At 43.8% G+C, this 12,802-nt stretch overlaps 1 protein-coding gene across 1 annotated transcript in view; it reads right to left on the reverse strand.

Moving 5' to 3' along the window:
* Nucleotides 1-1,674: 1,674 nt before the first annotated feature.
* stag1a (stromal antigen 1a) overlaps nt 1,675-12,802 on the reverse strand; it is a 61,651-nt gene continuing 50,523 nt past the window's right edge. The window contains exons 12-32 of the mRNA XM_050061713.1: nt 12,653-12,732; nt 12,443-12,550; nt 12,199-12,313; nt 11,876-11,993; nt 11,642-11,745; nt 11,315-11,407; nt 10,682-10,975; nt 10,370-10,440; nt 9,954-10,122; nt 7,042-7,134; nt 6,765-6,939; nt 6,497-6,636; nt 6,264-6,365; nt 6,004-6,152; nt 5,676-5,804; nt 5,367-5,569; nt 5,067-5,235; nt 4,745-4,861; nt 4,513-4,627; nt 3,534-3,614; nt 1,675-3,307 (exon numbers count right to left, since the gene is read on the reverse strand). Coding sequence (XP_049917670.1) covers nt 3,284-3,307; nt 3,534-3,614; nt 4,513-4,627; nt 4,745-4,861; nt 5,067-5,235; nt 5,367-5,569; nt 5,676-5,804; nt 6,004-6,152; nt 6,264-6,365; nt 6,497-6,636; nt 6,765-6,939; nt 7,042-7,134; nt 9,954-10,122; nt 10,370-10,440; nt 10,682-10,975; nt 11,315-11,407; nt 11,642-11,745; nt 11,876-11,993; nt 12,199-12,313; nt 12,443-12,550; nt 12,653-12,732 — 2,649 coding nt within the window. The 3' untranslated portion in view covers nt 1,675-3,283. The remainder of the gene's footprint in view (nt 3,308-3,533; nt 3,615-4,512; nt 4,628-4,744; nt 4,862-5,066; nt 5,236-5,366; nt 5,570-5,675; nt 5,805-6,003; nt 6,153-6,263; nt 6,366-6,496; nt 6,637-6,764; nt 6,940-7,041; nt 7,135-9,953; nt 10,123-10,369; nt 10,441-10,681; nt 10,976-11,314; nt 11,408-11,641; nt 11,746-11,875; nt 11,994-12,198; nt 12,314-12,442; nt 12,551-12,652; nt 12,733-12,802) is intronic.

Below are 12,802 nucleotides of genomic sequence, written 5' to 3' on the forward strand. Positions count from 1 at the left end.
CCTGACCAGTGTGGGGTTGCTGAAACTGGCCCCCAGGCTCCTGTCATTTTGCAAAAGTGGCCCCTGGGCAAAGCGAGTTGAGTATCCCTGCAATAGGCCCTTTCCACAGCAGACATTTTGACTCATCCTAGTAGAAAAAGCACAGGTGTTATTAATAACACTAATGATGGCTCTGTTGTATTGAAGTGCTCAGTGAGAGTGATAGTGAACAAGCATGCAGGATACAAGGGCCCTGAAATCAAAGCAGCTAAATGGAATTCAGCCAACATCACCTGTGTTGTTCCTACTGTGACATGTCAAAATGTTCTCTGTGAAAAAGGCCAGCTGACTACAGTACATATTTTTTTCAAATGGTAGTCCTTTACCTTTCGATGGCATCCTCTCTACTACCTACACCTTCTGGCGCCCTCACTCGGACCACACCTGTCTTCATTATGATCCCAACTACACACCTGTTAAGTTTGGTGACTGCACCTAGCATGCTATGCTAACTGCTATCTCGTTTACAAATTTTGTCTGCAGACAAACATATAAACTCCTGACAAAACATTTCGCGAAAATATTAAAACAAAATGAATGAAGAATATATCAAAAGTTAAGAAACTGTTAACACGCTTAACTGCTTTCTTGCCGAGACGTAGTAGCGACCGTTAGATGAGAACCTTAAGCTAATACCACTTGTGTCTAAATGCTAACTATGCTACAGCTAGTTAGCTTAGCATAAATACTGGAAACTGGGGGGAAGTTAGCCCGCCTCTGACCAAAGTTAACAAAATACACCTACCAGGACTTCTGTAGTGAAGCGCCCGACAGGAAAGTGTCATGGCGGAAAAAACAGAACGACCCATGCTCTCAATTTAACCTCTGGGTCACTCGTCGTGGGGTTGCTAGGCAACCACTGACGACTCCAGGAAGTGACAGCGCCTAAATATCTCATTTTAAATCAACTGAATTATAAGATATTTTATGATTAGCATAACATACGTTTTTATATCATACACTGTAAAATATTCTTATATAAAAATAAATTTTAAAAAAAGCTATGTGGACACAGGCCCTTCACTCACTTGTTTCCTTGTAGGCAGTGAACGCATCATGGTCTTCATCAGCACAAGTTTACTGGGATACCAGGGGCCATTTCAACTGTTTAGCCCCATTTTTAAAGGTCCAGTGTGTGGGATATAGGGGGGCAATTGGCAGAAATTTAATATAATACAATAAGTATGTTTTCTTTAGTATGTAATAATCTCAAAATAGTAGTTATTGTGTTTTTGTTACCTAAGAATAAACCATTTATATTTACATAGGAAGCGTTTCCTTGTCTATTGAGTTTGCCATGTTGCAATGCCATGTTTCTATAGTAGCCCAGATTGGACAAACCAAATAGTGGCTCCAGATAGGGCCCTTTGCGTTTTCAAAAGTTCCTTCCTCTTGATGAATTTTGTCTTACCTTTGGAAGTGCCTAGACTGCCTTAATGTTTAAAGCTAACCTTGAGTTGAGATTGTTTTGTCAGCCACAACAACAGCTGTTCACAAGGTCAAAAGTGATTTGTCCTGCATTACAGTTATAATCCACTTTAAAACTATGGCAAAGCTGGAAGTTGGATTTGCTAACAGCTGTTTTTATCTATAATGAGGTTGTAAAACAAAGTCACACACAAACGCTGGTCCATAAATCGATTACAGATTTTATTTTATTAGAAAGAATTTAGGTTCACAGAAAAAAAAAACAGGCTTTTAGAGCATTTTAGGGCAACTGATGTCAACTGCACTGCAGAAAAGATCCAATTGTCTCTGATATTTACAGGACGACTGCCAAGCCAGCCAAGGGAAAGGTAAATGATTGATAAACCGACGGTGGGTGAACAACGATATGGCTGGAAACATTCAAAACACATTCAAACAAATCTGTCAGACATAGAAATCCGTCACTGTACTGGATCTGAACGATGATAACAACGAATCTGCGACTTCTTGGATCAGTAAACACTGACGGCGGGTGTGAAAACTTAATCTGAACCGTAAAATGAACGAACCTAAAATAATCTGCTGTAATACTGAACTGTGAAACGATTACAATCAGACCATACAGCGCTTAAAAACTGGTTTTCCACAGCAACAATCTGAGCTTGGTAACCGTTAGATATGAGTTACAGGTGTAGGGGGGAGGGGCTGGAATATACTGTAAGTATGTAGGCCACAATTTGGCAACAAACAAGATACATATTCAAGAAAAGGCTGTACAAACATCAGACAAAAACAAAAACACACTTGATTTAAAACTTTAGTACTAAAGCTACAGAATTCAAAATATGTTTATTGTCTTTTTTTAAAACTTTTTAACTTCAAAACGCCGTTATTCAAGGGTGTGTGTTTGTGTGTGTGTGTTCCGAGAGATCTGAGAGGGTGGAGGCTTCTTTCCGAGGTCGGTTGGGGGAGGGAGGTGGCTTCGCCGTCAAATGACAACACCTTTTCGCTTTGACATCACACACACACAAGACAGTTACATCACTTCCGCCAAGTCACTCTACAGCTGTTGACCTCAGTGTGCATGTGCGACTACTCGACCATCATCACCACCAACACTTTACACACACACATCACACACCAGCACCACCACATACACGGACTCAGATGGCGAACAGAGAGAGGAGGGGGGGGTCGGTGGGTGGTAATAAGAGCAAAGATATAGAACACTTAGTATTGAGATCCTCTCTATGCTGGACTGAACCAACAGATCGAAGTGCGACACCAAAAGAAGGGGGGGCTGTACAGAGTGTTACGCTGCTCTGTGCTGCTGATCGGGAGCAAACATCTGTACATCTGTGTTAACAGGGAACCGTAAAAACTGCGAGTGCTCGTCGGCCGGCTGCAGGATTACTTAGCCAGAGCGCCATCAGAGCTACCGCTAACAAGAGCTAAACCGACAGGCTGGAAAGGAGGAGGAGGAAGAGGAGGAAGATTTGGAGCAAGACGAAGCTCTTGAATAATCCGGACTAGATTCTGGAGAATGTTCTGGATCCTCCGGCCCACCTGAAAGAACAGAGCCGATCCTCGCTTCACACTTCCAGGTGAGATCCAGCCGATGCGGGATCTGTCAGCAGATCCTCTTGACAAACATCCTTCCACCGTGTCTTATAGAAAGAGAAAAGTACTTCAACAATGTTTTTTTCTTCTTCTTAAGAGTTTGATTGGCAGGTTATCTGGGTGAGACGTCCCAAACCCCCCCTTCTGTTTACTCCTGATGTGGATCCTGGTCTCAGGATCGTTGCCTCTTCCCAGATCAGAACATGGGCATGCTGAAACCCTGGAACGATAGAGAGGAGAACGACAGTCAGACAATCTAACAGTTATTTTCATTATCATTTATTCCTCTATTTCCCATAGCCCAAAGTTTTGTTTAAAAATATTCCGTTTACTATCAGAGACGATAAAATAAAATTTAAAAACTGCAAATGCCCACATTTTAGAAGCTGGAAGCAAGCTCTACTTAGTTTTTTGATTCAAATGTCAAAGTGTAAAGTTTTACTCACCGACTCGTCCTCAATCATCGCTGCAGAGTCAAAGAAGTCTGGTCTTAATTCCGCTCGTTCACGTCTGTTCCTCGATGGCGGCTGGGAAGGAAAAAAAGCCGAAATTAAGACACTTAATCAAGAAAATATCGGATTTTTAAAGCAACAGTACACAAGATTAAGTATTCTGGAGATTTGGCACCCCTACATTTTTGGAGTGATACACCACCGTCCTAATACACACTACGCCTGTCCTGACGTGAGCTGTAGTTATGTGTCTCGACAGCCAACAGGAAAACAAGGACAGCAAAGTCCCTAACAATGTTATTTATATAAGATTGTGACGTTGGTTGTAACCTTATCTTCTCAGGAACAGCTGTACATGCACATTTGTTAACAAGCCGGAGGATTTGGAACAGGCATATACGACATCAGAAATTTTATACACACATGATTCTGCATAGTTTTATTTATTGTGGCACTGGAAATGAAAACATAACAAAAATGAATGACAAAGTTTTAGTTTTACTGGTGTTTTTAGCCTACTGTTTTCTTTTCTTGCTTCCTCCCAAGGTTTCTTCAGTCTCTTCACCTCTGCCATTATTACAGTACTGAAAATATTGAGCTAGCTTCTTCTTGTTTTAATCTTAAATTAACATTCTCAACACACATGATATCAAAAGAGAACATCAGAATCATGCAAATAAAGATGAAGGATTGAGAAAGCAAAACAAACAGCAATGCAGAACTGCCGAGCTAGCTAGTGCTGTACAGTGTTAGCTCTTCTCCCAGTGGATCCAACCCGCTCACCAAAGTTACACTGTGGTAGAAAAGATGTTCGGGGTGCAGTGTGTACATGACAGAGGCGCCACTCTCCTTATTTCAAGTCAGTGTACTATTGAAATAATTTTAAAACTGTTATTTGGAGGTTAAAAAGTTTAATTATTTATCTTTATTTTGGAGTTTCACAAATGCGGTGAGAGAAAGCGACATTACTCACCAGGTCGATCACCATAGTGTCTTCAAACTCCTCGTTCATGTCCTCCAGTTGGCCCCGCGATGACATCATCACATCCTCGAAGATGGGCTCTGCGTCATCCTCCATCAACCCACGTCTGATGGGAAATGTCATTAAGAGGAAGACGGATTATCTTTTGTTCTTTTTTGTCCTGGCTCTCTAAAAAGGGTCGACAAGAAACATGGTGGAGGTAAGAAGCCGGGTTTCCACTTACACAGTCTGCCGGACGCCCTGATTGCTGCGTGACTTGATGTAGTTCATGCCCGTCCGGTCCTTCCTGTTCACCTCCTCCATCTTTTGCTGGCCGAGCCACGACATCTGCATCTGAGGACTGAGGAGAAACAAAAGGGGTCAACAGACTTTACTTTGATTACACTTATGAGGACTTGCTATAGCTAAAATGCTGAGTCCGTCTCTCAATGAAAAACAAAAATCAGCTGTGACAGATTCCTGAACTAGTTACTTATCAATTCACAAACTATTTCATGTTGATGTAAGTGTGTGTGTGTGTGTGTTTTAATCGTGTATACACTTACTTGTGTACGAAGTCGTTTTCTGACCCGGGTTCTGAGTCGGGGTCGGGCATGTGTTCTGCTGGTCTGTTCTCTCTGAGGACTGTTGAGGTGAGCTGAGGAGTCTGCAGCGCGCCCGGTGTCTGAAGTGTGTCATTGCGCAACATCCACGAGCCCTCCACACTACTCTCTTCTGAAAAATAACACACACAGAGAGTTCAAATCATCAGAAACGAAAACAGCAGGTCACGATGAACATGTCTCTTTTCTTGGTACAGATTAATAAATACAAAACCAAGTAGCCCTCACGGCCTGCCTCCTCACCCTCGATGCGTTTCTTGTGTATCGGCGGTCGTCCCTTCTTGCTGCGGACTGAGGCGGCCTTGCTGCTGGAGCCTGACGTGACAGACATGTGGTCCTCATCTCCTCCCGTCAGCAGGCTGTTCCTGTAGGAGATGAGCGGCAGCCACACGTCCTCTCGACGTTCCGACATGGACTCTGACATGAACTTCTCCAGGTACGAGTGGCTGAGGAGACATGCATTTATTTATGAATTACATTCTGAAAGTTTTGCGTGACAGTTTGAGGTTTGAATTACAATGGGAAAAATAAAAAATGAGAGGAAGTACTTACACCGTCTTTTTGTCTTGGCGAATTAGTTTGGAGGAGAATTCACTCAGAACCTCCAGGAAGGCCAGGTTGATGGGAGGAAACTCAGGCCCTCGAGGATTCTGGTACTTAAATGCAAACTCTATTCCATCCCTGTGACGAGACACAGAGTGAGACAGAGACAGAGGTAGAAAGTAGAACTAAAATGCAGCAAAGTCATCTGCAAACTTTCAAACCCCCTCATGATCCTTTAACTCATTTAACGTGACTAAAGCATTCTCAACGTCCTCCTTGTCTGATTACAGCTGTGAGTCCTAACTAGCGCCCCCTGGAGAACACAGCATAGTCTTACTTGTGCAGCGTGGCAACAGCCTCTCTGGTCTTGATCTGATCCAGGCCAAAGGTGAGGGCGAAGCGTCGGGCCAGCTCCTTGATGCCACTGACATGAGACGATGTTCGGTCCAGGTTGGGCCCCTGGTCCTGCAGCAGCTCGTTGAACAGCTGCAATACACAAGTGGACAAAGCGTTTGTGGATGTGCACAGAGGAGCTCTCGTAACTAAAGAATGCAATATTTCAAGCCAGGGAGCTGCTTTGCTTTATCAACGTCTCACCTGCTGCAAGCTGAGAATGAGCGTCTTGGCGCAGAGGATCTTGTCCGTCTGTCTGGTTTTACTCAGAGTCTCCTTGATGATGTCGCCATAGTCATTATAATACTGAGGCAGAGAAACAAGACCATTAAAAACATGCGAGATGTCACAGTTTAGCACATGTATTCTTATATCATTGTTACATTTACATTGACAAAAGCAATCACAACCAGAATTTATATGAAGGAAATTTGCACCTTCATGTAGTGTTTGAAGATGTCTGCAGCAGCGGGCATGTCGACGATGTCGTAGATGATGAGTTTGCAGAAAGCAGCGAGCAGATTTCTCCTTTTGTGGAGAGCCTCGATCTTGTTGGCCTCGTCCTCCTCGTCTCCCTCTGCAGGCAGACAGGGAAATGAAGAGGAGGAGGAGAAAGAAGAGAAGGACAATATATTATCTTATTCTTTTCTAATTCCAAAAACAATGTGCTTGGACCCAAAACAGTGCCCTATAAAAAGTTCTCACCCATGCTCTGGCTCTCATCGTCCTGGTCGATGAAGACGTGGTCCAGGACGAAGTTGAGCAGCTCGTTCTGCAGGGTGCTGTCTGGGTTGAAGACCAGCGGCTGGAGGCCCTCCCTGCCGCCAGAGACCAGCTGGTGACTGAAGATCATCAGCAGGTCGCAGAGAAGCATGAACGCCTGAGCAAGAGGCACAAATAAGGAGTTATGAGATTTGAGATTTGATGAAAAAATGCTGCCAGTTTACTGTCAGAGACTGTGGCACCAGGTGTGTGTTGTTACCTGTTCTTTCACCGGTGTGTTGACGTTGGACAGGCACTGCTGGCACACAGCCAGGAAAGACTTCACCACTCTCCTGAGCGCCACCAGGTCATCCTGCGCAAACACACACACACACACACACACACACACACACCCCATTAGCCAAGCGTCACAAATAATGAGCACTTTAATGGAAATCAATATTAAACAGCAGTATCAGTCAGGCTGCAGCAATGAAGTGATCAAACTTTAATGGTTCCAATAAATCACTGAGCGACTTCACTGCGGCGGAAGAATCAATACACACTGTGTTGATGCTGGTCGAGTGTGTCAGAGGGCTCAGAGAGCTAATGATGATCCACTTTGATTTATCTTATAATTCCTGACACACTGTCAGCCCGGGGAATTTGATATCATATATCCTGCATAATTTAAATATTAATGGTCAAGAGGGATGCCTTTATAATTCACTGTACATCAGCAAAAATGCTATTAAAAGACACACACCGTAGTATCTATTTCTGTACCACCAAGATAGTAAACAGACTTCTCATCGATTTCATAAAGATGTTGTAACTACAGGTGTCAGTGGATGTTAAACTAATGTTGAAGCTGTAGGACTATAAGTTCAAATCTTTTTAAAAAGCGGATCCCATAGATAAATACTCAATTACGATGGTTTATTAATCATTTAAGTTATTTTTTAATCAAAAATCCCCCAAAATTCAGAAGTCCCAGCTTCTCAAATGTTTTTTTAAGCCTCTTCGACAATAACTGGGTACACTTGGGTTTGTTCTACTCTGCCCTTTTGCACTGACCAGTATTACCTAGAGACCCCATGAAATTTAGAAATGACCCTATTTTGTCTGGGTTTTGTGCGCCGTATTCACATAAAGATAAGTAAGTCTGTATTTTACTCTGAGTTACTGACATTATCCCCAGACAGTCATTTGTAACTCCACTCTACACAACACAGGGACACCCTTCAGCACCAATTGCGGTGACGTAAAGATTTAACCTAAATCAATTCTGCCGCATGTCATCCATCTCATCATCTTTCAAGATTTCGCTCTTCTGATGGATTTAAGCTTGTGCTTTCTGGTTTTAAAGGGTCTTCATTGGCTTCCTGTTCATTTTTAAAATTTTGCTTTTACTATTTATGTGACATGTTGGTCAAATACATTCCCTCCAGATCCCTCAGATCCTCCACCTCTGGTCTACTAAACGTCCCCCAGAGTAGAGCTAAAAAGTTTGGTGATGCTGCGTCCTGTGTCGTCGGCCCAGAGGACATCAGACTCTCTGATTCAGTAGACAGCTTCAGACGAAATCTTAAAACCTATCTTTTTTTTTTTTAAAGATATTTTTTAGGGCATTTTTTGTCTTTAATCGACAGGACAGTGAAGCGTGAAGGGGGGAGAGAGAGAGGGAGAGACATGCAGCAAAGGGCCACAGGCTGCACTTGAACCCGGGCTGCTGCGGCAACAGCCTTGTATATGGGGCGCCTGCTCTACCACTAAGCCATCGACGCCCCAAAACCTATCTTTTTAAACTTGCATTTTTGTAGCTTTTATTTAATTAATTGGTATCAAACCTAATTCGTACTTTATGTGTCCGTGTGAGTGTGTGATTGAATCTTATTTACTCTTTCTTATCCAGTCTTTTATGTGTATTTTCTCATTTTATTATGCAAAGCACTTTGAGTTGCACTTGCTGTCTGAACTGTGCTATACAAATTAAGTTATTATTATTATAATCATTATTAAGCTTTCATTTATAATTGCCAACGCAGGATCCATAATTCTTTTTTTTTTTTAAAGATTTTTTTTGGGCATTTTTAAGCTTTTAATTGATAGGACAGATGAGCGTGAAGGGGGGAGAGAGAGGGAGTGACATGCAGCAAAGGGCCACAGGCTGGAGTCGAACCCGGGCCGCTGCGGCAACAGCCTTGTACATGGGACGCCTGCTCAACCACTAAGCCACCGACGCCCCCAGGATCCATAATTCTTGACCAGGAAAAAGTGCAAGGAGAAAACTAAAAACTTCAATGAGATGCCGATGTGCATTGTGACTATTATGACCTCTGTGTTTAGTGAAATAATGGCAGGTAATTTATGGTAGAATTTTTACTTGACAAATTATGGACACGGCAAATTCACATGAGATTAATATCACAGACAACTGCTGCAACTATTATAAATTAGTGGATGTCCCCAGGTAATATTAGTCCCATGCTAACAGGGCTTATGTCAATTTAGGCTGTGTATGTACACTGACTGAAAGTAGAGTTAGATTCAGTGTATGTATGTGCATAATTAGTCAATAAAGATGATTCTGATCGTGGGCGTTTTCCCCTACTGTATTGTCTTAATGCCTTTTTATGTCTTCTGTAAAGCCCTCTGATTTGCCTTGTTGTGGAAAGGTGGTTTACGATTAAACCTGCCTTGGGATTACAGACTAAACTAGACTTTAATTGCAGCTCTAGTTAATAATGAAGAATTAAGTGGCATATAATGGGTCCACATGGGGGGATCTTTACTGCTGAACTACTGAGCTAAAACAACATAAAACACTGTGCTGTTGGAAACTGGCGAAATGTTTCCCAGCAGTGGATTATGAGTTAAACTGTTCTTAAGGTTTGGGGCTTCAGTCCACTATAAAATAACAGCTTTGGGATCTGATCCTGTGTGTGGTGTTTAAGTGTGAAATAAGATCGATTGGGGGGGTAAGCCTCCTCCATCCTGTCTGATAGCGAGATGAATTTTCACACCTAAACTGCTCCTCCCTGCAGAGATACAGATAAGCTGCTGTCCCTCTGCGCCACTGATCCTCAGGCACGGCAGTCTTAACTCTGACCCCCCCCCCCCCCGACTGAGGATAAACCCGGGATCTGAGAGTGTCAGAGCTCTGTCAGGTGAGTGAGGTGAGTGCAGCACCTTGCTGGGAGCCCCCTCCGTGATCTTGACCAGCTGCCAGAGGATGGAGTAGTGGGAGCACTGCAGGGCCTGGACGGCTATCTGCTCTGGCATGGAGCCCTGCTCGATGCCCGCCTTCAGCAGCCGGTAGCAGTTCCCAAACAAATCCCACCGCGTCAAGTCGTGGGCACTGAGGCGGGAGAAAACACATTAGATTACACAGAGTAAGTCTCTAGTCTCCGATTCTCTCGTTCCAGCTTCCCATTAGTGAGAATATGATGCTCTTATTTGTCTCATCTGATAGTAAACACAATGTCTTCAGGGTTTGAGTGACTTAGCCTTGGACTTGAAGACATGTTTTGCTATTTTCTGATTTTCTGATATAGATTAAATGATCAATTGAGAATCAATCAATGAGAGAGAAAAGATAGTCTTACTTGTGGAAGGCTGTGAGTCTCTTGAGCGTGGATAAAACATTGTAGATATCGTCATCATCGGCCTCCTCCGCCTGTAGAATAACAAACACCTGTTAGAATTTTTGCTACTCACCTCGGCACCAACCATGGACAAAACACTGACATGTTCACGATTTCACACACTTCAATATTTCCTGTTCCTAAAAGCAAAAGACCTTCTGTACTCAGGTATGTTTCTTGTTTCTTCACAGACATTTTGTGTCACATAGACAATTGCACACTTATTTACACCAGTCTCTTCTGAACCAACACCCGCTACACTTCCCATCGTACCTCCTGCAGCAGCTCTTCCACAGAGTGCGCGAAGCGATCCGTCATCTCGTCGATGAGCTGCGAGCGGGCGATGTCCACGCGGTTCATGATGGTGTACTCTTCGGAGCAGAGGATGCTGTAGGTCTTACTGCAGGCCTCCAGCACATCCATCTCGATGTGCTTCTCCACCACCAGCCGGATCTGCTTCAGCAAGGCGTCCAGGTGCTTCTCCATGCGCCCGGCGCTGTACACGTCCAGGTCGAAGAACTGAGGGATCTGCAGCAGGTTGGCTACCTTTTCCGAATCTGCCTGGTACTGTGAGGAAGAAAGTGGAGAGGAGAGAATTAATAAAAAAGGACACAGAAGAAAGTCACGAGCAGTCATGCAGAGGCAGAAAAGAGACAGAGCGACCCATCAATCTTCGTTTCTGTTTCCCAGTTTGCAAAATGGTCGATTACATTTAAATTATTTGGCCAGCGCACTTGTCCAGAGTGGCATACATTCAATAACACTTCTCATGACTCCATAAGCATCACCCTGATCGATTACTTCGACAAACAGATCAGTCACCCAGCCCATTCATTAATCAGTGTCGCCTGCCTCTCTGTTGCTGGCACTGTGCAGGCTGCGGGCTGGACCTCAGGAAGGCCTTACCTTGGACAGAAGCATGGGCAGAGCCATGATGAAGTGCTCTGTCAGTTTGTTTTTATCGTCTATCTGGGTCTTTCTCTCCTTTGCTGTCAGCACCTGGACGAGCAGACACAAAACTTAAGGTCAGATGTTGAAGCAGGCAGAAAAATAGGCGGAAAAAAGGACGACATGATGGAATATTCTGTCCCGTCTGTACACATCTAATATTCTTCAGATCTAAATTTAGACAGAGCATCCATCTGCTTTCTTGTCTCTTCAGTCTCAACGTCACCTTCACTCATGTACAATTCAAAGTGAATTCTTAAAGTGTAGTCTGTTTATTTGACCCACCCGTTTGCCGGTGCCTCTGCCAACAGGTGGGTGTGCCTCTGCTGCCTGTCGGATGGTGCACACTGTCAGCTCGATCAGTGCGCTCTCCTGTCTGTCTGACAACACTGCAGGGACACAGAGCGGGAGAGTAAGATAGAGACATGTCTTGCTTGATGTGAAGTAACATGAGGTCATTTCATAGGCCTAAAGAGAGATCAAGAACAGTGTGTGTGAGTGTGTGTGTGTGTATCTCACCTTCCTCTCCCTGCACAGGCTCCTCCAGCAGAAGTTCGGTCATACACTCCCAGTCTTTCAGCAGCTCCTGAGAGCTTTCCCACAACGAGTCCACCAGGTAGGCTGCATGCTCATGGAGCTGCACACAGAGAGACACTTACATGATCAGGCTTTGCTGGCACTGTGTGAAATCGGCTGTGATCCATAACTTTTAATCAACGGTGACATTTCATATTTGCAGAGCGAAATGTCAAACGATCCAGTGACTCAAATGTAACATATCATTTACTCTACTGTCGATATAAACCAAAGAAAGAACGACGTGACAGTTGTTTTTGTGTTACCTCACTCTCCAGAAAGAAGAGCACCAGCATGCGGATGAGATTCCCGTTAGGACTGCTCCGCCCTCTGCGCTTAGCCAGTGCTTCCTCTGCCTGCGGATCGTGACGACTGAACAACCTGACAGAGAGAAAGAGACAGATATTAGAAACCACTGTATAAATGACAAATAAGATGCTTTTAAAGCTCTGCATTTTCCAGTCAATAATATTTAAATATCAATTAGGTGAGACGTCAGGATGGACTCACTTCCTGTGCAGGAACTCTCCAGCAGCGACTGCCACTGGCCGGTGGGCAGAGTAAACCAGGTGGTACACATTCTCACAGTCCTCGTTGGATAAGGCGTCTTCACTGCCCCTGCAACAGGTAAGTCAAAAACATAAACATTAAAAAATGAACTTAAAAAAAATGATGACTTTTTTTTAACTGAAAACGGTGATGAGCATTGAAGTTACTCACTGCAGGATGAGTGTGACCAGTCTGATGGCCTCCACAGCCACATCGTACTCCTTATCCAGCGTCATTGATACAATACGATCCTGTCAAAACAGACATGATTAAACAGGGAAAGAACTGGAGTAAACACTCAGTTTTACTGTCATAAGCTGT

This window comes from Epinephelus moara, chromosome 14, assembly GCF_006386435.1.
Source record: "Epinephelus moara isolate mb chromosome 14, YSFRI_EMoa_1.0, whole genome shotgun sequence".
NCBI lineage: Eukaryota > Metazoa > Chordata > Actinopteri > Perciformes > Serranidae > Epinephelus > Epinephelus moara.